Below are 26,090 nucleotides of genomic sequence, written 5' to 3'. Positions count from 1 at the left end.
ATGAGATACAAAGTCATAATTATGGGATTAAAAAGTCATATTTCTGAGTTCAAAGTCATCCCTTTGAGATGAAAAGTTATTATTTTGCAACAAAAGGTCCAAATTGTGAGATACAGAGTCGAAATTATGAAATAAAGTCAGAGTTATGAGACACAAAACCAAAATTACAAAATAAAAGTCATTACAAGTTCTTCGTTGTCATGTTACCGCTCTTTCCACAAAGCCTCTCACCATGGAGCCAGTCTGGGTTGAGCCTGGGTCAAAGCCTTGGAGGAGCTTTTTAAAAAGCTTTTAAAAGCATACGCACACAAACGCACGCACGCACGCGCGCACACACACACACACACACACACACACACACACACACGCTGCACATCAGATTCAGGATACAACCTGAGATCCTCCTCCTGGTCGGCGAGACCTTGAATAGTCTTGCCCCAAATGACATGAATGAACTGGTAAGACCTGGACTCGACCCCTCAGGTGGCAGCGCGCTGGTTGCACCTCCCACAAGACTCACATCACAAGGGGGCTGTGTGTTAGCTGTCCTGGGCCCTGGGCAGTGGAACACTCTGACAGCTGAAGACTTCTCTGTTCTATGGTTTGATCTGTGATACCATCAACTCATCGATGTTTTTACGGAACTCCTCTTCGGCTATACGGTATATTTCTTTATATATTCATATATATTCCACTGAACTTACTTCCCTGGTTGTTTCAGTCCCAGCTCAATTGACACCGTCTTCCAGGTGGTTCCCTCTGTCAAACGTTCCTCTGGCTCAACTCTGCTCTGCTGTCTTTACCTGAGGCCTGTTTGACAGCGGAGCCCAGCGGGAGACGAGGGTCTCTGGTGTTTGACTGACAGACCAGTGATGAGTGCACAGAGAGAGGGTGAAAGGTGATGGTCAAAGGTCAGGCTCCCATGGAGTGCGGAAGAGAAGAGCCGGGGAAACTGAGAGGGGGGACTTGCTAACGAGATGGGGCGGTCAGTGGGGTCGCCTGCACAGAAAAGAGATGAAAATCACATTCGAAATGATACAAAAAGATCCTCCTGGAGGGGTGATGGGGCGACCGTAACAGCAGCTAGTTATCAGAAACAATCAAGACTGAACAACACAGATGACAAAGAGAAGTTACAAATATCTGTAAATACTTTAAAGTCAGTACAAATGTAAGAACTCTAAACTCTGCAATGCACCAGTTTGGGCCAAATTCAATGACATTGAGCATCCAACATTCATATACCATGTAAAATAATCAGCAAAAGGCTCCTCAACAAAAATTAAAACAACAAAATCCTCTCCAGCCAATGTTGGAACATGGCTATTAGCATTGATGCTAATATTCCAAGCATGAGCTAATTGGACTGCCAGGCCCCTACCTTGGTGATACGTGTTCAGTGGCGGTGGTTTTATCATGAACCCAAGATCACCAAATGTGATTTAGTTGTAATTTGCAATGTTGAGCAGCAGTACCCGATTTCCACTCTCCAACTCCACATGTTTGCCTCTGCATCAGAGTATTTTCAGTTAACTACAAGCTGCAAGAGATGCATCCCAGATGTTGGCCACTTTTCCCTGCTGAGATTATTTCTTTGGTGGCCAAGGTTTCTGACGACCCCCCCCCCCCACACACACACACACACACACACACACACAGATGCTCAATACTTCAAGAGTCAAGTACTTATTTATTGAGTACTTCTTACACATAGTCATCTGACTTATAGATAGTTCTACTATACATTCAAAACATTAGAAGAAATCCAAGTTCTGACTTGTTTTGGGAATCTTTTATGTCCTGTTGTAGTTCTCAACAATAACCACTAGATGTCAGCCTGCATCAACATTTAACCAGCATCCAGCCTCACCGGTCCCTCTGTCTGTGTGAGTCTCCACAAGCTAGCACACGTCGCAGGTAAATACACGACTCTTCTCAGCCAATCAAAGCGTTCGTGTTTTTTTTTTACCGGTACACAACTCATACCCATCAGAGCTCACCAACTCACACCGACAGGGGTCGCTGCTCCCCGACATCCTGTGTATCCCGGAGAGGGTCCGCTCCTCTACTACAGAGAACATGCTATTATGTAATCTTTACTATTATGGCACGACATTTTCCTGAGGTTGTGTGTGCGTGTGTGTGTGATTTTTTTTCATGTTTCTGTGAAAAGGTTAACCGTCCAAAAACAAAACAAAACAAACAAACAAACAAAAAAGCACGTGCGGGATGCCAATCTGACACACGTGCTATCATCTCAAACATGTTGTAGTTGGTACTCAACACACCGGTCCGCCTCCATCACTCCCTGCAATTTACAAACACGGGGTTAGCCGAGTTTACGACAGACCACGCCCCCTCTGTCCAGCTGGTGGCAACACTCGTGATGACATCATCGTCGCCCCCGTTCATTGGCTCGGAGACGTCGCACACCTGCCCAATCGCCTGCCGGTGAGGTGACGTCACTGGGAAGCGGTCCCGTTCACTTTCACAGAAGTGGGCGGGGTGCAGCGGACACCTACGTCAGAGCCCGTGTGGTGATTGGCCGTGAGGGGAGAAAGTGAGCGTCTGTTGCTGAGAGAAAAAGGAGAGGGAGAGTAGTTTGCAAAGAGGCACCGATTGTGCACTACGGAGAAGCTCGGAAGATAAGTTGCAGCACATTCATGTTTCCCCAAGTCCTTCCTATGAGTTTGCCCTCATTTTTAGTCTAAAATAATGCACTTATAATATTCCCTCGGTGTGGATGCTGAGTCACAGTGCAGAAAATAACCGCAACGTGGTGCTTTAATCCTGCTGCACCAGCTTCTCTCAGGACAGATGCATTGTCACCGTCTGCTCCAGGATGGCACTTGTGCTGTCAATTATGGTAAACGTACTCTTGTTCGTAGAGGAGGGGGCATGTGTGCCTTTTTATTGGCTCTCGTGTATTTTGTCCCTCCCCATAGCCCTCCCTCGTGCTGTTCCTATGGTTCCCAAAGCTCTTATTGGATACTGTAAAGTTTGGGACAGGGCACCGGTCTGGCTCAGCATCCCCGCCACTATTGGCTGTACCTCCCTGTCAGTCAAGTGGACTTTGACAGTCCGTCACGCCCACTTATCTAAGGTTCCGTTGCTAATTGGCTACTGTACCTGTCAGCAGCCTCTGATTGGCCAGTTCACCCAGCTGTTAGTGGTTCATTCACCATTTTGTGACTGTAGTGGAAAAGAAGCCCGATAGTTTTGTGTATCCTTGTTGGAGTTTCTGTGGGAGAAAGACATGTTTTGCGGCGGAAAAGTAAAGTGCGAGTAGGGACCGAAGAGTCGTCAACGCCGACAGCCACGGGACGTTACCGGGAGTTTTACAAGCCACCTCATCACCAAAATAAAACCATAAATCTTTCTCCGGCGAAGGAGGGAAGCACTTGTTTTTTGGGTGAGTTCAAACTAAAGTTGGTGAAGCTCAATTGACATACGTTAAAAATTTTTAAAATGATAATAATAATGATGATTCAGGAGCAGCGCACGAGCTTAACGTTCGGGCGGGTGGTCTATCTGCTACTGTCCGAAGAAATGGAGTGACACCGCTCGCGAGCCGAGGAAAGAGCCGATAGAAAAGGGGAGGGGTGGGGTGTAACAGCCTAAAAACTTTCTCAAATGTTTACCACAGTCCCGCTGCAAACAGAGAAACGTTTTAGCTTCCGTCGACTATTGTTAAAACCTTGTGACTGATGTTCAGTACTTTTCCGTGACCTGAGTTTTCCAGTTTTGCGTAGAGCAGCGCTAGCGTAGTAAAACAATCGACCTATTTGCAGCACTGCAGCCCAAATGTTTACCAATGGCCACGCTGTTATTTGCTGTTATTAAATTGACACTGGTGTTTGGGGGGGGGGGGGGCGAAACACCAATAAAACGCATATGATTCAATTTCATTGTAAGTGGTTTGTTATTATGTGGGCACTATCCTGCCCCCGTCGCGTACTACGACGATTACAACCACCGCCACCACTACACTACTAACGGCTGCTTACTAGAACGAAACATGACAGCTTTCTGCCTCTTAATTTTTTTAAGTTTTTTTAATGGGCAACCTTACTGGTTCCATCAAAGAAGCTGTTTTGGAGTGTGCGTATTACCGTGGTTGTAGTTGGCATTCCAAACATCGTTGTACGAGGAGGAATTCGGCTTGTAGGGATAATAAAACGTCACTTGCCACTTGAAACCGGTCGCTTGTGTTTGTTATCGAGCATCGTATCCACACACACACACACACACACACATACACACACACACAGAGCAGACTGCCTGACTGCCTCGAGTCATAATACACATTTGACATTGTGCAGCTCCTCTCGTAGTACTCCCGGAGATCAGCGCAATGGAACGGGAACACATTCGGCTCTTCCCCCGACACTTTCCTGCACTGCAACCCTACAATCACTGTCGAGGCACCCTTGACATCTGACTGGGCAGTTTTAAACAGTTTGGCCCTCTTTTTCATAGGTGCATTTTTCATAATCAAAATGCAATAGTGTTGTTTTTTTTTAATTATTATTATTTTATTGGGTTGTTTGTCCTCATCTGTCCTGCAGCTTAACGTGCATGCATTTTCTCATATCTTCATGATTGCACTTGTGTGCACAGAAGACATCTTTACATGGCTTGTAGAGTAGTTGGCCATTGATGTGGCATTGGCAGTTCTGCCATTTGGCCCCACACAGGAACCGCCACCAATGATCTATGCTACAGCCTCCTGATCAATATGGGCTAGAACGCACAAATTCAGGCCTCAATGGTAGCTTTTTTTTATTGATATAACATGCAATAATAAGACAGGCCAGCTAAATAGCTGTCATACCACGTCACAATTCTTCATAACAACCACACACACACACTATACACTTCACAGCTCGCCCTCTTGCTATGCCTAAAATACCATAACAACATGTTTTCTTTTACTTGTGTCATGTTGCCTATACAGGCACGTCCCACTCACTCATGGGAACATGAACCAAATGTGTGTGTGTGTGTGTGTGTGTGTGTGTGTGTGTGTGTGTGTGTGTGTGTGCGTGTGTGTGTGTAAAACATATGTTCGTTTTTTGCCTTTCCATGTGTGAGTGTGGTCTCTGGTGACCCACTTAAGGGTAAATTTGCCTTGCCATGATTCCATGAATATACGAGGGCCAAGGTGGGCTTCAGCCGTCCTCCTCTGTTGTACCAGTGCACACCATTCTCTACCCCCGTGCCCGCCGCTGCAGCTGTGCACCCATACAGATACCCATAAAATGCTTTTAGGAGAGGAACGAGCTGCAGTGTGCCTGCCTGGTAACTACGTATACGCTCACACTGGCATGCCATGCAAATGCAGAGCCGAACAATGTGGATATGTCAGCTGTATACGGTTATGTACCTTGTGTACAATAAGTATCCTGATTGCCCCCTCGTCTCCCACACACACACACACACACACACACACACACACACACACACACACATCCTGTGCCATGTTGTGCTGGGGCACAGGCTATATTCTGTATGACCGATTAAATAAACTGTCATCTAGGTTGAGTGTAATTACAGCCATATAGTCCAATAAATACACATTAAACAAAAGCTGGCTCCTGTAGTGTTGACTTAGAGAGGAGATTTTTTTTATGTTATGAATGACCCGTATGTGGGTTTGCATCATGCTGCGTTTGCATACATGCTCCCAACCTGCAAAGGCATTATTTGCATGAAGATTTATATCTCAAAATTTTAAATACACTCGTGTATTTATTAATACTTTTATTTTTTTTAAGTACGAGTTTAAGCTGTTTTTGTGTGTGTTTATACATACAATGAATGTGTTAGACACTAAAGCAGTCCAAGGGAGATTTTCACTGTGTGCATGACTGCACTGTAAATTCCAAAGAGAACGTTAAATGTGTGTGTGTAAAGTTAGATGTTGCTATTCGGGGGGGGGGGGGGGGGGGTGGTACATTGAATGGCCCTGTGCACTGGCTGAAACAACATCTTTTTGCCATTTAGAGATGAGTCCAGTTGAATGTCATGAAGACAACAGACGACGATTACCCATCTATTCAGTATAAAGCATCAGTGGAGACCTGGAAATAACCTGCTCTCATGCTGGAAGGTGTAGACTTCTCAAATTACTTCAATTATGACCAAGCTCCCCTCTGCCTCGTCTGTGTTCAGCCCGTAGGATGATCGGCATTTTACTACTGTTTTCTTTATATTTTCTATCAGACTTAGTGATGAACAACTTGAGCTACTTGTCTGAAAATAACTCGGAAGGCATTCAGGTCTGGTCTTGGCATTTCAGACTGTAATTTACTAATGATAAAATGTGTACCCCTTTTTTTTAAGTGTGAGGGATGGTTTTTTTAGGGCACAGTATGTGCAATTCTTGTGATCTGTGGACGAATTGGCACCATGTTGAATGATGAAATATAGTCCTCTCTAAACAACAACACCATTTGTTTGAATGTAAAAAAATATATATATAAATGACTTGTGCATAAAATAAATGTATCCAATGATTTTAATATATCTCATCAACTTTTGTATTTATGGCTGGAATTTCAAGTAACATCTTTTTGGACCAGATTGATGCTTGTCCAAATACGTGTTGCCATGAGGAGAGACCCACAATGACACATATTTTAAGAGTTAAAAGTTCAAACAAGAAAAAGATTATATGATTTTTGAGTGATTTATCAATTGTTTTAGTCTGGTGAGGAGACACTGTCTACGAACCAGCACAGAATACTTAGATAGGTCAGCTTCTGAAACGAGAACTCCTCCGTCAATACAGAATGTGAACACACACACATGCCTGCTGTCGGCTTATCAGCCAAAGCCTAGAGTATTTTGGGAGGCCATCAGCATTTTTCTAAGCTAAGATCAGATCCCAGCGAGTGATTTGATCAGCTGGTCAGTCAGCCAAGTGGCCCGGACTCCTTCCTGTCTTTTCCAGAGCACTACAGTACCACTCCAGGACCAACCATCCCCATCTGGGCCGAGCAGCTACCCATATGTAGGAGCACTTGGCCCGGGACTTAAAAGGCAACCTTTTCTGCAGTAAAAAAATGTCCTTCTTTTTTCACCTCCTTTGTCTAGGATGAAAGATTTAGAGATGGGTTTTTTTTTTTAATCTTTTCTAATTAGATCACAAACACTGCTCTGCATGAAAGTTTTCGCTTGTGTTTATTCTTGGTCATGTGATCACCAGCATTGTTTTGTCTGTAAGTCTGTCTAGTTGCAGAGGAGCTGCAGCAACAAAAGAAAATTAATCACCAAGTATTTTGATAATCATTGCATTGTTTCAGTCTTCGTTTTTCATGACAGAAAATGGGTTTTGGGCTGTTAGAGGGTTAGGGTTAGGGTTAGTTGCGATGAACATTTTTCAAGTTTTTTTCACATCACTTGTGTGTATATGCAGCAAAAATAGTACAGTAACTAGGAATAATCTGGGAATGTGTATAGTCTAATTTGATGTGCTCACATGGACTTTAATAATATAGTATTTTTAAAAACCTTTTTACATAGTCAATAGCCAGATTTCTCTTGAAGTACATGATTTAAAATTTACATTTCTGGTTATTTTCAAAACATCCGATCTGGCCTCACTTAAAGTGTTCTGAACTGTCATTATGAGGGATAATAAATTCATTCTCTAAAATATGTTAGATATTTCTGTCCTTCAAAATTGTGCATATGAGCATGAGGCAACATAAAGCTTCTATACAGGAAGCCACCACTCTTGGACTTAGACTAGGAAGCTTCTCTCCAAAAAATGTGTTTTACTGGTGCCGCCTGCCAGCCTCACTCTTAAACTACATCTGCTTTCTTCTTCTTGGTTTCCAGCAGCACGTCTGCACGCGCGCATTTTTTTTTAAAAGAAAACATGCACTGAATGTGACTGAAGCCTGGAAAAAAAAAAAAAACTGTGTTTATTGGATTTTTCATAATCTGATGAAGACCTTTACCCAAGGTGGAATATCGGCCTTTGCTGTTTACATGACCACACTCATTTTATTTATCAATTCATTCTGAAAATTATTAGAAGATTAATTAATCATGAAAATAATCCTAAATGCCAGCCCCAGTTAGAAAGAAAGTTCAAAATGCAGTAGATGTATTTGGTGGAATTATAGTTTAAATTGAAGAACAACTGATTCGATTTTGGAATTGATTCGGATCAGATCTTGATCTGATGCCATCATATGACCTTGATGGAGGTATACGCTCTCCAAGTGCCCTCTAGTCCTTTCTCATAAACTACATTAACTTCAGTGCATCAAAAATACACCCAATATATTAATGTGACACTACACACATGCAATGCTTTTGCTCACAACTCTTTCACTATTAGTATTTGTTCTCAACTAATTTATCATAGAAGAGATTGACGGGAATGTTTTTCAGTATCGTGCATTGAAGACTTGAAAAGAGAACCCCTTTTACACCAACTGGTGTGTGTATCTGTGTGTATCTGTGTGTGTGTGTGTGTGTGTGTGTGCGTGTGTGTGTGTGCGTGTGTGTGCGTGTGTGTGTGTGTGTGTGTGTGTGTGTGTGTGTGTGTGTGTGTGTGTGCAGAGATCAGTGATAAGAGTATAAATGACTCAGGTTGTTTATTAGTCATTCAGGATGCTTCTCTGTACAGAAGGAAGTGAAAATGATTTGTGTTTGGCTTGCATTTTTTTATACCAATTAAATAGTTAACAACAAGGTCACCTCATGCATGTGTGAAACTCGTGCATGAGGTGAGAGAGTGAAAGTGTATCTACCCTGTAATCTTGTATCAGTGAGGATGCCTGATGCTGTGCCAGCCTTTTCATTTCTCTCATTTTGGTAGAATCTAACCTTGGGAGATTATTATTTTTGTGTGTGAGCGTGTGTGTGTTTGGCGCGTATGTGTGTGAGATTATGGTGAGACTGACAAAAGACGACTAGAGAGACTGAGACATGGAGACATAGTGCTGCTGGAAATTCCCGATGACTACACAACAAACGCCTGTTTGAACAAAAAGCCAAACAGCTGCATGCTCCAACTTCGTCTCTGCTTCTCTCACACTCATGTTGTAATATGATATCATCCTTGGCCGATGCCAGCCCCATCACCCTCTCATGTGATGATGTCACATAACATCCTATGATGTCAAACAGCATTACATAATATGACGTGTGGTAGAGGCCAGTTGTAGAAGTACTAATAACTTTGGTTTTATGATAAGGGGTGATGATGTTATGGTGACAAGTGATTTGATGACGTATGATGTCAAATGTTTGAAATCATGTGACCCACTGCCACAATGTCATATGATGGCATGATGTCTGACATCATGCGTGACATCGTATGATGACAAGTGTTGTCGAATTGAATTGAATTCGATTGATGACCTGGTGTTATGTGATAATGTCATCTGTGATATGTAATGATGGCATTTAACATCATGTTATGATATGGGATGATGATTGCGTAGTGTCATTAGATGTCATGCTAACATTTTATCATATGATTTCATAGTGGAGAGCATTTGACAGTGTTTCAATCCCAAGTTGAACACACTGCAGCTATGCGTCTATGCTGCATACCACAAGAACGCTTCTCAGCTTCATGTTGAAGTAGCTTGAGGGAGTTGTGAGATCGGGTGACTTGTAGTATGAGATTTAAGTGTGTTAGTGAGTGTATGTGTGTGTGTGTGTGTGTGTGTGTGTGTGTGTGTGTGTGTGTGTGTGTGTGTGTGTGTGTGTGTGAATGAGAGAGTGCATTCGTCTCTTAATACATTTGAAATTCAAGAGATGACAGCTAATTGAAAAGCAAATGTTTGGACGCTAAGAGATACATGCTGTGACCTTGGATGCTTATAGTTCTCTCGATGATATCTAATGTTGGAATGAAGCTTATATGTACCAAATGTTTTAATCCAATTTCATAGTCGTACACACACGTGCATATTAGTGGATTAGAGGGCCATGGAGGATGCATGAACTCCTACACCATATTTTGAGCCATGTAGTTCACTTCCAGGAACAATGTAATTTTTAATTCGCAGTTTTTTTAATGATATCACCTGACCACCTGTCTTTGTGTCTCCTTTATCTTTTCCAGCCCGCAATACAGAGAAGACAGAGACAGAAAAAGAAGAGAACAGAAAATAAAAGAAGTGCCTTAGAAGAGGAAGAGTACTACACAATCTGCTGCACTTTGTAAACAGTGAAGAAGAAATGAGGCCGCTGAAGAAACACAGAGGACGTTCTCCTTTGTTAACCAGGGGCCAAAGGGGGAGAAGGCGAGGGGGCTCTCAGCCTCCCCAAGAGAAAGATACCAAAAGAATCAAGAGGGAGACACTTGCCAAAATGTCACAACACACACCCAGTACTCTTCCCATAAACAAGCATACCCCCCCTGCAGCACCCAAGTCTAATGACGACTCAGTCACAAACAGCAATACCTCCAAAAGGGACGAGTCTGCTGGGCTGAGAAAACCTGTTGAGTCAGCTGAGAAGGATGGACATGAGGCAGAAGAAATAACAGAAAAGGAGAAGACAGTGGGCAGAAATGGAGCTGTGTCCACTAATACTGTAGCATCTCCTCCCTCTGCCCCTGCTCCTCTTACCACCAATCACAGCCCCAGCTCAGGCTCAGTCTCCAGTAGGAAAACAGCCACATTTAAGGCTCGTGTACCCAAAAAGAAATATACATATGAGCACTTTGCCAGCACTGCAAGTCCTCTGTCTACCATTCCTACCTCTAACCCTGCACCTACAGAAAACAGTTACTGCGATATCAACAGCAAAATTAGTGTGACTACAACCAATAATAACTTCAATAATAATAATAATATGAGTTATAACATTGATAAAGATGTTAATATTAACATCAAGTGTAGTACTAACAGCAACTCAAAAAGTAACATTAACAGCATGACAAATAACAGTATCAATAGCAGTAATAGTAGAAGTAATAATTGCTCAGGTAATCAGCCATCATTGAATAGTAAAGCTACAGAAGCAAATAATTTTCTCTCCATGGACAATAGGGCTCTGAAGTCTGCGAACTCCCAGGAAAAAGAGTCCCAAGCAGTGCAAAAAGAGTCAGATGGGGCCCCTAACTCACGTTCTTCATCCACTGATACAGCAAGTGAGCACTCAGCTGATATGGATGTGATGGAAACAACTGGCCCAACCATTCATCAAAAGAGCCCTCACATCCCAGTTCCTCAACATAACTCACACCCTAAAGATGTCAGTCTAACAGAGGGTCTAGCTGAAGCTCTGGCAAAAGGCATGAAAAACCAGAGAGTTCTGGTTCGCCAGACAAAGAGGACCATGGAGGGAGTTGTTGGGACCACAGGGGAAGGAGGGTTAAAGGAGAGAGACCCATGTACCCTGTCTTGTGTTTTTAGACCTGGTGTGGTACGGCGGGTCACTGGAGGTACTGTAGAAGTCCAGCGTCAAGGAGAGGGGACTCTTGTTAAATATCCTTTCGATGGTGGAACCATGATGACATCATCATCAGGGACTGTGGAGTTAATTTTGGATGCCCCACCCCCTGGTATGGCACCTGTAGCTGTCAGTACCCGAGTGTGTGTGCCTTTTGGTGGAGAAGAGGGGGGTCCTTTGATGTATAGAGAGGGGGTTGTCTCTCAGGTGGACCCTCACCCTGGTGTCTCATTCCCTTACCAGGTACTCCTGAGTGAAGACAGAGAGACTGCGGACAGTGGAGTGGTGGGGCAGGGGGGAGACAAAAGGAAAACTCAATCTGTGTGGGTTTCCCGACAGAGCCTGAGACTACTCACCCCTCCCTGGGATGTCCCACAATTAGATGGAGGGAGGGCAAGGGAGAGAGATCGGGAGAGGGAAAGAGAAGAAAGACAGTGGAGGGAGGAGATGGAGGTTGAAAGGGAAGTGTGCCAGTTGAGTATTGGAATGGGGGTACTGGGAGGGGGAGCAAGGTTGAACCGAGGTTTTTCTCATCAAGAGGTTGCAGCAGGCCATCCATATGGGAACGCACACCCACCCTCCCATTCCTCCACTGTTACTTCCACTGTAGCGACAAGCACAGTCCCTGGCTGCAGAGACAACGGCTCTGACAGAGAGAGACAGAAGCAGCCCAGCACCCCAGAGGAAGATGTTGAGGTATCTCATTTTAACATGGGCCTGTCTATAGAACCCAAGCCAAACATTGGAACCTCACAGCACAGAAATATAATTTCAAAGTCGAGTGGCTATCCTCCCTCTTCCCCCCACCTCTCTTTGGTAAGGGGTTTGGGCCCCCCACACTTCTCTACCCTAGCTAGTCCCCAGCCAACCCCATCCCCTGCCTTACTGGGGTCTGATATGAATAACACCCCACCAAACCTACCTCCAACCAAGACTACTCCCACCCAGACCCCTACTCCTACTTCTGGTGGGGGGTCCTCCTCTACCTCTTCTCGCTCCAGGACTCCGCTCTCACTGGCTCAGCAAAAGTATAAAAAAGGAGATGTTGTGTGCACTCCAAATGGTATCCGTAAGAAGTTTAATGGTAAGCAGTGGAGGAGGTTGTGCTCCAGGGAGGGCTGTATGAAGGAGTCTCAGCGTCGGGGATACTGCTCGAGACACTTGTCCATGAGGACCAAAGAGATGGAGGCAGCAGGGGGAGAGAAGGGAGGAGGAGGCAGCAGCTCAGGGACCGTCACTCCTTCTGACCTGCGAGGCAGAGCAAGCAGTGAGTTTGAATGGGACGACACATCGAGAGAGAGCAGCGAGACAAGTAGCAGAGGAGACTCCAGACCCCGCTTAGTCCTCCCTCATGACCTGTCAGCACGCTTTGACTTTGATGAGTGCGAGGCAGCCACCATGCTTGTGTCATTAGGGAGCTCCCGCTCTGGTACCCCGTCCTTTTCCCCTATCTCTAACCAGTCACCTTTCTCCCCTGCCCCCTCTCCCTCCCCCTCCCCACTGTTTGGCTTCAGGCCAGCCAACTTCTCCCCGATCACAGCCTCCCCAGTTCTTCAACATCGGAGGCACAGGCAACCCAGTGGGACGGGGGGAGGCGGGGGAGGGGGCAGTAAAGTAGCAACCCTAGCTGGAGGAGGAGAAAGGGAGCGACACACTTCAGGCATCCAGCCCTCGTTCCACAGCAACCTGACGTTTACAGTCCCAATGAGCCCCAGTAAACGAAAACCAGACGCACCTCCTCCACCACCCCTCCCTTCACACCACCACGATTACACACCCAAGACTGAGCTCGAGCAAGGGGAACTCGGCAACTCTTTCAGGGTGTTGTCCCCACAGACACCAGCTTCACATTCCTGCACACACACACCCACATTCTCACGGCCAAGAGGAGTGACCACCACCTCCTCAAGTAGACCCCCCTCCTCTATGGCTGTCTCCCCCCCTCCTCTTCTGGTGTCTCCAACACCACCTTCTCCTCTCACCCCTGATGGAGGGCCTCGTCGTGTGGTCCCTGTATCCCAACAGAACTTGAGGGACTCCCCTGTCATTGTGAGGAATCCCGAAGTACCACTGGCAAAATTCACAGAGTGTCCCTTGGGAACAGGGGGGGAAAATGAGGGAGGGATTGAACACCCTCCATCTAAAGACACTGGCATAACCACTTTCAACACTCAGACAGTTTCTGGCCTCCAGGTTCCTGTGCCCATTAATGCTGCTGCAGCTCCAGTACCCAACGGCACCATCCTTTTGCGGAGCCCAGGCCAAACTTTGGTGTTTGTGTCTCCTACAGCCTCTTCCCTTCCCTCTTCTGATACCCCTGCCGCTACCCTGCAGGCCCTCTCAGTTACTGAGAGCACAACAGTAACAGCACCCGATCCAAGCTGCACGGACAGCTCTGGCAACCGAGATGAGAACAGGGGGACAGGGTTTGAGGGTGAGGTCCAGCAGCCAGTTCCCTGTCATCCCTCCCCCACTGCACTGCTGCCCCTGATCCTGCCAGTGGAAAGTCTTCACCCTGTTCCTCGAAAGGACATCATCATGGGACGTCCTGGCACAGGTGAGAATTGCTGCATACTTGGTTCATGTGAGGTGAATGTTTTTTTCAGGATGTGGAGAAAAAAAATGGAGGCTATGAATTAATTAGATGTACGATGTGAGTGGGCTTGAGTTAGACAACAAGCAATATGTGGATAATCCGCACTCAGCCACAAAAAGGAATGAACATAACAAAACTCTTAAAAGGAAATGTCTCATCAATCTTAAAAAAATATGTCATATATTAGAATAACTATTGTGTTGAACATGTTTTTATTGCAGTATATATTTCAAAATGAGGAATGATAAGACAAAGTGGGCTTTCCATATGTTGAAATATCACTGTCCTCAAACGTTACTTGTGTATGACATAAGACATAATGCTGCAGGTTAGTTTATAAAAAATTACAAAAGAAGCCAAGATTTTCTTCGGTTCAATTCTTCTTGAAACCCCATGGTTGTACCCTAAAAAAACGTCAAGAAAATTAGCGTTCTGAGGATGCTGTTTACTGACATTGCACCTACAGGTAAACAAATATTTTTCAGTGTTACAGCAGTGATTCATTGAGTGAGACTAGTGAGAGATAGTGCAGCCGCGTCTTGAGAGGAGAGACGAGAAACATTGTCTTCTTTAATTCGAGCTGAGATGAAGTGGTGCTGTAAGTGGCGTAAGTATTAAAATAATGAGCAGACCAAACAAACTGTATTTAAATGTTTGTAGCTTTATGATTGCCTCTTTTTATTCCACACACACACACACACACACACACACACACACACACACACACACACACACACACACACACACACAGATCACATTTGCAATGAAGATAGAAGATGGCATTGTAAACTAAAAATAATTTGTGAGAAATTTTTAGTAATTTAAGGAATGTAATAACAGTAAACCATAAATATGATGGGTTGTATTAATCGATTTATGGATTGGTGAACAATCAAGCAACCAGCAGACCTTAGAGGGCTTCAGAAAAAAAGCACTAAGCTTTTGTGACGAGTTTTCCTTGAGTAACTTGAAGAAGAGATGAGAGAATATCTACAATCTCATAAAAGGTTGAACACATCATGACCTGTGTGTGTTGATGCTCAGTGGAAGAAGCTCCTGTTAGCCAACATGCTGTTGTCCCATATGGCTCCCTGTTGTCGTCTGTCCACCATCCTCATGTCTGCTCGTAACATGAAACTGATACTAAAGCTAGTCACATGGACCGTGTCAGTGCTGGAACAGGCACCTGAGCGTCACCACAGCTGATCATAAAACATTTACCTCTCTAAATGTCCTAATTTGTTCTAATTGGGGTGGAAATACTTCATGCATGAAGATTTTGCTTGGTTTATCTGGTAATTTTTTTCTTTTTTAATATCAGTTATTAGACATTAGAGCCATATGCTATGATTTTTGAAATAAATTGCAACTAAATAATTTTAAAATGCAATTAGAAATGCTTCATACTGTGTATTGATACATTAAATATTTATGTGGATTAAAATCACAAAGAGTTTGTAGAGAATATGCGTGCATGAGCCTGTGTGTTTTTGTCTTCTCTGTAGGGGTTAGACCATCCGTTGTTCAGGATTAACTTCAACCTTATTGGAGAATGTTTCTCATATGTTAAGACAAGAAAAAGTGGAGGAAATTGCAACCTGAAGAAATTAGAGGGAATAGGAATACATGTTGTGAGGGGCTAAATCAGTGCTACACATTAAATTGATTTAATACATTTTAAGGACGAAAGCAAAAGTACTTACGGATGATGTGGGCTTGATTTAGTGTATGTAGGCCAGATATGGACTTACCATCCTCCCTCAGTTTTATTTTTTTAATTTTTTCTTTTGGAGACAGGGAGAAAAAAGGGGGTTTTAGATCAGAAGGAGCATTGGGATGCCTTGGAGAGGATGACAGCACGGCTGAATAAAAACAAAGAAGCTGAAAAAGTCTGACCAGCATGCTTATTTTAAATGTGTGTATGTGTGTGTCTTACTCACAGCAAACTATTTCTGCTTTGTCTTGCTATGTGTGTGTTCCTTTTTGTTTTGTTTTTTTTATAAGTGACTCATACAACGACATAGTGAAACAAGTTGTGGGCTGAATTCTTGGCCAGTTAGACAGAGGTGGGTTGATTCTAAATGTGTGTGTGTGTGTGTGTGTGTGTGTGTGTGTGTGTGTGTGTGTGTGTGTAGGATACGTTAACTTTCTTTGCATTGTGTGGGTTTATGTTGAAGATGTATTTTTAAGTTCCTAAGAGGGAATAGGTTCTAATGGTTAGTGTGTGTGTGTTTGTGTGTGTGTGTGTGTGTGTGTGTGCGCGCGCGCATGTGTGTGTATGTGTGAGTGTGTGTGCATGTGTGTGTCTGTGTGTGTATATCTGTGTGTGTTTCTATATGAGTAAGTGTACTGGAGAACATTATTCATCATCAAGTGAAAATAAGTGCCTTCTTCTGAGATCCAATATATATGGACATAATGTATAGTATCAGTGTTTATAACTCACTTGAACAGGGCCTTTTTGCCCTCACTGCGAATGTACCTAGCACCATATGCAGACACTCACAAGTGTGAGAGAGAAGTGGACAGGAAAGGCAGCATTGTCATTTTGAGTGTATGATCCCCTTTTTATGTAGCTGAAAGAACACTGAATGAATGAAGAGCATCTCTTTGTGTTCGTGCATGCATGCTCGCCAATGTGCATGTGCACTCATTTTGAAGATCTTTGAGTGAGGAGGATCACACGTGGGTGTTTTCTGCCGAGTTAGAAAGGGTGTGTGAGCTTTTGCATACGGTCGAAGGAGAGTGTGAAACATGAAGGAAAGTATGAAACTCTGTGTGTGTGTGTGTGTGTGTGTGTGTGTGTGTGTGTGTGTGTGTGTGTACGCACATGCAGAATCACGTGTGGTATGTTTCTGATTTGCAAGTTTGCTTAGGTGTTGGTATCCTTTTAGCTTATGAAATATGAGCAAACTAACAGTAAACTGCTAATTTCTAATAATGTTGGAGATGTTCAGCCACTTTTTTCAAGTTCAGTTTAACATTTTTGTGTTAGAATACAAGAACATCTAAATCCACAAAAATAATATTCATTTTCACATGTCCCTGAAAATTACTAAAATTAAAAATGAAAACATATTTTTTCTCAGAAGCAAGCTATAGTGGTTATATTACATTTTTTTTCTGTAAGAAACACTGAGTACATTGCCTCTTTACTTGCTTACTGTATATTCATGCCAGAAATGTACACACATTAGGTGTGTGAGAACTGTTCATGTGAGGTGAAAACATTATACTGTAAATCAATACTTCCTCCTAAACTCAGTTTATTGAAATTCTCCTTCATAATTTCAGTGGGATTGACAAAATTCTCTGCCCAATTAGCCTATAATATATATTTTTCAACCTACAAGGAAGCAATTAGATGAGTTAAATGTGATTACATTCTGTGTTCAGGTTGGAACTTTCAATCCATCTGAAGTGAATGAAATTACTGTGAAAAATCAAGCAGTGAATTTGGGCCGATATTTCATCAAACCGTAGTTCTAACACTTTGTGGACAATTCAATGCAAATTTAGTGTGCAAGACAACAAGGTCAGGATATGTAAGAAGAAGAAGGGAATGAGGTGCGTTTAATTCCATCCAGTTCTACATTAGATAGTCGATAGTTCTTCTCTGGTCTATTAATAGTATGATGTGATAGTCTTTTTCTTAAGTCTCAAAAAATTGCATCAGTTCCGTGTCAGTTAAGCTCCTCAAATGTCATGCAGTTTAAGGACAAAACTGTGTGTTTTCAATGTGTATGTGTTTTCCCACCCAAGATGCATTAATGAGTCGGTAGATGTAAATGTCGTCTTAAGTGTCCTCCTCACCCCCCAGAAAAACAGAACAGGCAGAAAACAGTAAGCGACAAGGTGAAGGATGAGCCCATTTTTTTATGGTGTCACATGTGTGTTGCATGCAGTGTGTGTGTGTGTGTGTGTGTGTGTGTGAGTGTGGGTGTGCGCTCGTGTGTGTGTGTGTCTGTATGTGTGTGTGTGTGTGTGTGTGTGTGTGTACAAGACAGAGTAACCAAGCGTCAATCATTGGGTACCGGATATGATGTATGAGCGCCAAATGTCTGTTGCCATGGCAACAAAGCAAACATCACACTAATGTAGCCTGTACATAAAACAGAATATTCACAAATAGAAATTGAAGACCCTCTCTACATATGTGTGTGTGTGTGTGTGTGTGTGTGTGTGTGTGTGTGTGTGTGTGTGTGTGTGTGTGTGTGTGTGTGTGGGTGGGTGTGTTAGGGTATGCATGCATGTGTGTGTGTCTCTGTGAGTGTGTGATTGTTTGCGTTTGCATACATATGACTTGTTATTGTCACTCCACGGTGTGAGAGGTGGAACTTCAACATACTCACATGTGTTTACAGAACATTTCATTAATCAGTGTTGCCTCCTTTTTAATTACCCCTTTTGTTCTTTCTTTTTTTCTTTTATTAAAGTCTTCTTAAAACAAACGCATTCTGGATCGAGAGGATGGCTACCTCTTTATTAGTGACAGAAGGGTTCCAGGGTTCAACCACAGTTCCACACTTATATTTGCCAATATTATTCCACACTTAGTATGCATTCCTTTTCTTGTATTTTGAAAATTGAAATGTATATTATACATATTTGTTCATAACGCATTTCACTTTTTTCTGCATCTGCTGTCTGTGGAGCCTTCCGAGTGGCCATTGGTCACAGCACTCTCAGAAGTCCTAATTTAATATGGGAGCACAAGCCTACGCTCTATAATGACACCGCTCGCCACTGATTATTATTAGTCAGAATGCTTTAAAGAACATTTTTTCAGTGCACATTCTGCATCAAATAGTCTTTTTTTTCACTGTTTCAAATACGTTGATCTTCCACTGAAATTTAAGAGACAGGAAAGTTGGAACATCTCCGTGGTATATTTTAATGGGTGCATGATGTTTTTGTCCTTGTCACTCATGCACTTACAAATGCACACATAGTTTGTGCAACAGCGAGTAAACATGTCACACTCCATTGCGTACACACGGATACACTTTTTTGCAGCATTATTTTGCGCTGCGATGTCGTTTTCTTCGCTTTCGCTGCCTCTTCATTCTTCCTCCAACCCATTTTGTTTTTTTTGTTTCTCTAAAGAAATTAAGATACATTTGTTTTAACCCTTTATGTCATCGCACTGCAGTGTCTTTGCCTCCCCTCCTCTCCACTTTTCTCTCCTCATCCTGGTCTACCCGGATACGGATACCCGGGAATAACATCCCCACTCCCTCCCGCCCCTGCTTTACGTAATGCTTAAAGCCCTGCATATCCTCCCTGGCCATGGCAACAACCACATCTGGATCACACAGCCATCTAGACTGGCACTGAAGCACACATGAAGCCCTCAAGACTCACCACAAAAATCATTTGCAACAATAATCCTAATAATCCACTGCGTAAAACACTTTTGGTAGGTGTTTGAAATGTAAGGGTGCTGTTATTTTCCTTATAGTCTGAAAAGGCTCCAAGACTTTGACACATATAAAGTTAGAACACAATTCCTACTTTTTTACATCAGCTGCAGGGTCTGTGTCAAACTTTTTTTTTTAACCGTACTTCTTGGTGACTGCGGTATTTTCCCTACATCCCAAAATTTTGGAAAGAGTTTACATTTCTGCTTAGGAATTTCTTTTCTTTCCTTCATCCCACTCTCCTCCTCTTCCTCCCCTCCCCTTGCATCTCTTGCTCCGCACTCGTCTTTGCACTGGTTTTAGTGCTGCCCTTCTATTAGCCATTTTTCTGTGGGCTAGTAGTGCCCCCAAATGGCCACATTCAAACATTACAGGTTCCTTCGCAAACTGGATGGAAGGATTAGGGACTTCGAACACTGCGTTGAAGTTTGTGTGTTATAGATAAAATGAATCTGTGTTAATATATTGATTCACTGTAGATGTCTGTCATTTCATTCCACTCTGTCGACTGATGAGAGAATTTCTGGGTCCTTGAATGCTTTCAAAGTGATAAACACTAAGAGGCAGTCCAATGAAGCTGTACCTATGGATGTCAGCAACTCAAAAAAAACTGTTGACATCTAATTTGATGCAATCACTTGTGATGGTCAGTGGCAGATTGTTGACCATCAGCGACATGGGGGCCTGTGCCCAACATAGCTGTTGCCATGGTAACTGCAAAGAACTGGTGCTTCGAGTTATAATTGGATGGAGCAAATGGTGGGTTGTGGGAGGGAGAGACACAGGAGCACAGGGGTGGAAGATGAATTAAGGGATGTGAGAGATGGGTCGGAAGAGTGAGTGAAGGTGACGCTCTGACTGCAGAGCGCCAACGTAGGTAAAGAGTGGGAGAAGGGAAAGTTTCTTGTGTGAGGTCACATGGTGTTTGACAGGAGTAATTGTGGGGTAGAAACATGCATATATACACAAGCAGGATGTCTGTAAGAGGAGACAGCCAATGAAAGCTCCTGAACACCTACACAGATTTTGTGCTGACAGCACAGCGGCAGCGAGTTAAGCTCTGCTGAGGGGGAACTTCTATTTTTCTCTCCGTCTCTCTTACCCTTGCCTGTATTCACCACTCATCTCCATTATATATATATCTTCGGACTACAGTTCTTTAGTTTCCCACCATTATCTTACCATCCCTACACTTTCTTGGTGCCACCATACAGTCAAAAGATTGCATGTTTGGGTTTGTTTTTTGCTCCAGTTTATATTAAAATAGCTTTGGAAGGGACAAGGATGTGATAGTTCTACAAAAAAAAATTGTGTTTTTTCTTTTTTTTTTATGAGTCAGTCCTGAATACTTGTGTATTCAAAGATTGGACTGAGTTCACCTTTACTGCCGTACAAGGTATAGACACCTTGAAGGGCATTATCACACTTAGACGATGGTCACTTGCCAAAGAAGGAAAAAAGACCATGACTTTATATCTTAATGCCCTTTGAAATAAAAAGCTAAACATTTCATAAGCCATAACTCTGGCTCCAGGATAATACCTTGAAGTTTGACTATTACCAGGAAAAGTCTTTTCAACCACATAAGATTCCTGCACAATGAAAACATTGTTCACTGACCATAGACATGACCTAACAAAGTGAGATAAACCTATTTCATTATGAAAACAAGATTGAAAATCAGTTTGACAATAAGTCAACCAACATGTTTATCTAGTTTACCAGATGTCTTTGTCCCCAAATCAATGTCAAGATTTCAAATTGTAGTCTATGTGTACTGTCCACCGCCACCTGAAATAGAGATGGGATGTGAGACGATCTGGTAAGAAGAAACTTCTCTGTAAATTCAGGGGGGCAGTGAGTTAGTTTGTTACAGTTGCTATCCTGTGATGTTGTTGAGATGCTGGAGCACTGACGAACGGCACGTGTTTACAAGATATTTAGAACTCAGAGTTTGACAGCAACCATTTAGTAGATCTCCATCTATCAGGAATTAATGAACATCTAGTAGCCAATCAGATTCAAGTATTCAGCCGTACCATAGAAAAGAGGCATGTAATGTTTACTCAGGATGAAAAACTGAACCCAATCAATACATGTCACAAAAATAACTTCACATATGAGAATTTCAGTTTTCATTCCACAGAAAACAAAAGTTATACTAGGTTGTTTGTATTTACTGCATGTGCTACACACACTGCTTGCTCATCAGCGCCGTCATGGCTGAGAAAGCTCAGAAAAGAACAGTCACAAGCAGAAAAGCAACCATCAATGATAGCAAAACAAGGCAGCCATTCTGTTTCATCGTCATCTGCTGAGGATATTTTTAATCACTTTAATGTACAAAACAAACGGAAAGCATGATCCCGACAGACACCGAACTGTGGACTTGCTGGACTGTTGCACCCCTAATGTTACCCAGGGTTGTAACCATTGAGCAGCAACTGTAATCCTTCATCTTCAACCTTGCTGCCCTCTTTCACCCATTTTCCTCTCGCTTCTGAAGCCAAGGTGTCCTAGCCCCTCCCCTTAACTGACTGAATTAACTGGAGGATTTTTTGAGAGCTCAATGCAGTTGATAAGCCCTCTCTTTCTCTCTGTGGTTCTCTAATGTCTGTCAGTTAAGCACTTCCTGTAATGCACCAGAAAGTCACCTCTTCACTTACAGCACATGACGCAAGAGGCTGATGGCTTGAGAAGATAAATGTCCTTGATGGTTGAATAATCTAAAGGTGTTTAGGCACTTTGCAAATATGGAACTTTTTGTTTGGAATGGTTTCCAACCAAGCTTTTTTGTAGTTCCTTTAATATTGTTTTTATCTTACAACCCAGGCCTGAGAGGGTTAACTTCTTTTACTACTAAGGACACTCTGCCAGTTGGCTCTCACAACCTCATTGGTTAGTTCTCAGGCTGGAGATGAGCTGACTGGCTGCTCGTTGTAATTAATTCCCTCCTAGTATTGTATTTGCTGGGTGGATTGATGAGCTAAGCTCAGCCTGACTCATGCAGCATGCTGAGACACCATAACAAACATCCTGGTTCCTTTCCTTATTTCTGTGTTATACCTAAACCATCTAGCTATCATTCCCGTTGTCTGTCCTTCTCTGGCTGCCCCATACCCTTCCACCCTTTTAAGAGAAGTTCTGTTTTCATAAGTTGTTTTCTCTCCACCAACCCACCCCCTTCCCGCACCTCTCCCTCCCAACCTCTCCTGCTGAAAATGACTCCCAGTCTATTTTTACCCTCTGGTCCTCTCCACTCACAGGCCGATCCACCCATTTTCCCTCTCTTTCAAAACCACCCCTACTCCCGTTTCCAATTCTCTTCTTCTCATTCTCTCTCTCTCCCTCTCTCTCTCGCTTTTTCTTTCTTTCTCTGTCTCCCTCCCCCTGTGTGTTGCATCAGAACATTTTGAATTCTGTCTGGAGGAGGCACATTTGCATGATGGGGAGGAAAAAATGTTCAGGGATTTGAAAAGGCTTTTCATAGTGGAAAAATTACATCACTTGGCTCCCTGTAGTCTAAGCTGTGTTTCTAAAAGCAACAGTTCTGCATCAACAGATAAATTGTTTGTAATAATATGTGATTTGTGATATGGTGAGTATTTATGTTTGCAGGATGAATGATGAATATACCTTGCTACAGATGTAATGGTTGCGGATATGCATTGTCATCTTGACCTCAGAGCCCTCATGGACATCCATCCCCAGAGCAGTTTGAGACACACTGTGGCAAGGAGACAGTAGAAAGCTCACTAGCGCCTCCCTACATCGGATGGTCTTCATGAATACGAGCTGGAGTAAAGGGGCGGGATTTTGTCCAACATTTGAACAGCTATTGGTTGGCCTACATCTGAGTATCGGCGTTTGATTGGTTCTTTTACACATCAGCCAAGGTTTACTAGGAATCCCACACCAATGATACGACCATGGGGTGGGCTAACTGAAAGAAGCATACAAATACATACACTGGAGGACATTATTTGATCGCTAGTCAGTCTTTCCATGTGTATAGAATAAAGATATATTGTGTTTTTTATTCATAAGCAAAGCAAACTCCAGATTCATTCTGTTTACTGGGTGATAATGGCTAAAGACTGTGAAGCCGGGCAAATTTGCATATGACTGGCATTCCAGCGCACACTCCGACCAATCAAGATCAGCCGCGGGCTAATGACAGGTGGCTGCTTTGGCCAATAGCTGGATAGAATCCGGAGAGGGAGGCGGGACCAGGCTGGGCGAGGTTGACAGGACGAGAAGGGGAGGGCGATGAGTACAGGGGGGCAAGCAGCCTAGTTTACAACAAGAGGAAGAGGGAGGGAAAGAGAAAGAAAGGGCCGAGGCTTACGAGAGAGAGAACAAGACACAAATAAGGGAGTTAACTCGGGTAGGCAAGGGTGAAGGTGCGCCTGAAGGACTTTTCTGGACCAAAACATCAAGTATCAACCGAAGTGGACGATGCGCGCGCCGATGTCGTCCGCACGAAGTGGCTAGCTAACCTGCTGTAGACGGACGGTCTTCAGTAACCGCTGCTACCTAGCCCACTGTATCGCTTCCCCGAGCGGGTTCGGGTCCTGTATTCTGGCATCTTCACCCAACCTCTCGGTTACTGCCTTAAAAGCTTGATCACGGAGGAGGAGAAAGACAACACCAACAGCGTTTCATCCCAATTTTCTCTCTCTCTCTCTCTCTCTCTCTCTCTCTCTCTCTCTCTCTCTCTCTCTCTCTCTCTCACTCTCTCTCGGCTGTCTGGATTCAGGAGTGCTGGCTCTATTGCCGTGTTGTAGTCTCATCAGTTGTTGGCTAACGTCAGGTTCGTGGCCAGATTGGCCAGGTGGGGAGGAAATTTGCAAAGAGATCGGCTAAACGCTAGCTAGCAACACAGCTTTGTTGATAATCAGAGATGGATTTTAAGCGTTGGGTGATGGATGATTGCAGCATAGTCAACGACATCTGTTTTTGCGTTGTAAACAGGGATGAACCCAAGCTGGTTGTTCTTCGTTTCTAAGTGGGTTAGTATCTTGACAGGTGTTAATTAGATCGCAAGGCAGGTGCGATTTTAGGACTAGACATAGTAAAAACAGGTTATTTCTTGGTATAATGCACTTGTCCGACTGCCTTCTCTGGATGATTTTGGCAGCCAGTGCGTGTGAATACGCCTTTGTAGTTGAGACATGAGAACAATTGCGTTTCTCTTGCCTCTGTCTGTGCAGCGGGTGCACGACCAGGGGCGTTCCCGAGAGGTTGGTCCAATTTGGAGCGGTGCACTTCAGGCTCCGATGGTGGTAGGAGGCTGTGAAATTAACGAGTCTGTGTTTATCATATGAAGCGATTGGGAGAGTCGGGTGTTAGCAGTGCAGAGTTGAGGAGTAATAAAATTACCACACTGCTCTCCCGAGTTAGACGATTTCCAGTAGCTTTCGTCGCCCCACTTTGCATGTTGTAGTGTTTAACCCTGATCAACACTGTGGCCTCTTACACCAACATCTTTGCTGCGTGGAACTGTTAGTGCTTCGTTACCCCAGCGAACCCACCTGTCCAGCGCAGAGAAAGCTTTGACATGGACCTGAAAGACTGCGCAGTTTCCGGGTGGATGTTTTAATCCAGGCCGTGGATGGATTTAAGGCCTTGTTAACCCCTTCATGGCTGAACTGCTGTAGTAATGTAAACAAACAGCGAGAGAGGGCATCGGGGGTAATTAGACCAAAGGGAAGTGGAGCCTTTCCGTCAACCATAATCATCTTTTCAGTTGGTCGTCTGTGCAATTATGCATTCTCTCAATAATAAATAAATTTCGTATATTACTGAGATCGTTTGTGGTACATTTTGTCCACTGATGTCTGATTTCTCGGTTATTAGGCTGCGGCAGCGATACGAGGAAATAGACTGAACTTGACATTTTATTTATACTCGTTGGAATTAAAAGTAATACCTCTATATGTCCTCACAATGCCGGGGGATTATGCAGTAATTATTGTGAATGATGATTTGTAGTGATGAAACTGACATCATCTGTTGGCTTCCCAACAATATCAGCTGGAGATTTGGGATTTAACATGTTTCCTTACCTGGATCTCTGTCTCTCGTAAAGGAGAGATTTTAAACGGACATATTACTATTTTTCTTTTTTGGGAGCAACTTCAAGGATTCAACGGTTCAACCATGTTCTCATCAGAGAATCCTCAGTATCTCCGCCAAGGATTAAGCATGTTTGGTCAGTCCATGTTACTTATTCCTTTGACTGAGATTATAGTTGTTATCCAGTAATATGGAATGCTTGTATAGTTTTGATGTAGAGTAATGACAATCTTCATAATAAAGGAACAGCATTTTGTATGCTGATTTTTGAAGGGGAAGTATCCCCATAATGTTGAAATATTTTGTTTGCAGACAATATAAATTATAAAATCACTTGTTCCTCTCTGATGGTTCGGTGTGTTCCAGCTCTTGTTCTTCATCCTCTCTGTTATTAAGAACAGGGAGTTCTTTCGTAGTGATTTAACCAGTTATGTGGTTGAGGAGTGCTGTGATGATAGTGCTGACATTGTCAATCTCTGACCTGCAAGTGGAGTGCTGCAAATGTTCTATTCTTCTAGAGGTTTAACTAGGTTCAGTCAGTATTTTAGATGTAAAACTGACTTTGATTA

The 26,090-nt window shown here is 43.3% G+C and overlaps 1 protein-coding gene across 4 annotated transcripts in view; it reads left to right on the top strand.

The window, feature by feature from the left end:
• The first annotated feature begins 3,173 nt into the window (after positions 1-3,173).
• cicb (capicua transcriptional repressor b) overlaps positions 3,174-26,090 on the top strand; it is a 36,581-nt gene continuing 13,664 nt past the window's right edge. For 3 of the 4 annotated variants that reach the window (XM_086218146.1, XM_086218145.1, XM_086218144.1), the window contains exons 1-2: positions 3,174-3,412; positions 10,094-13,984. In XM_086218146.1, coding sequence (XP_086074272.1) covers positions 10,210-13,984 — 3,775 coding nt within the window. In that variant the 5' untranslated portion in view covers positions 3,174-3,412; positions 10,094-10,209. Of the gene's footprint in view, positions 3,413-10,093; positions 13,985-26,090 lie in introns of those variants that run through there. The other variant, XM_086218147.1, reaches the window with a different exon arrangement.

Source organism: Aulostomus chinensis, chromosome 11 (genome assembly GCF_037954235.1).
Source record: "Aulostomus chinensis isolate RoL2024-O1b breed Wild chromosome 11, RoL_Achi_v1.0, whole genome shotgun sequence".
Lineage (NCBI taxonomy): Eukaryota > Metazoa > Chordata > Actinopteri > Syngnathiformes > Aulostomidae > Aulostomus > Aulostomus chinensis.
Note: the sequence above shows the minus strand (reverse complement) of the source record. Positions and strands in the feature narration are given on the sequence as shown.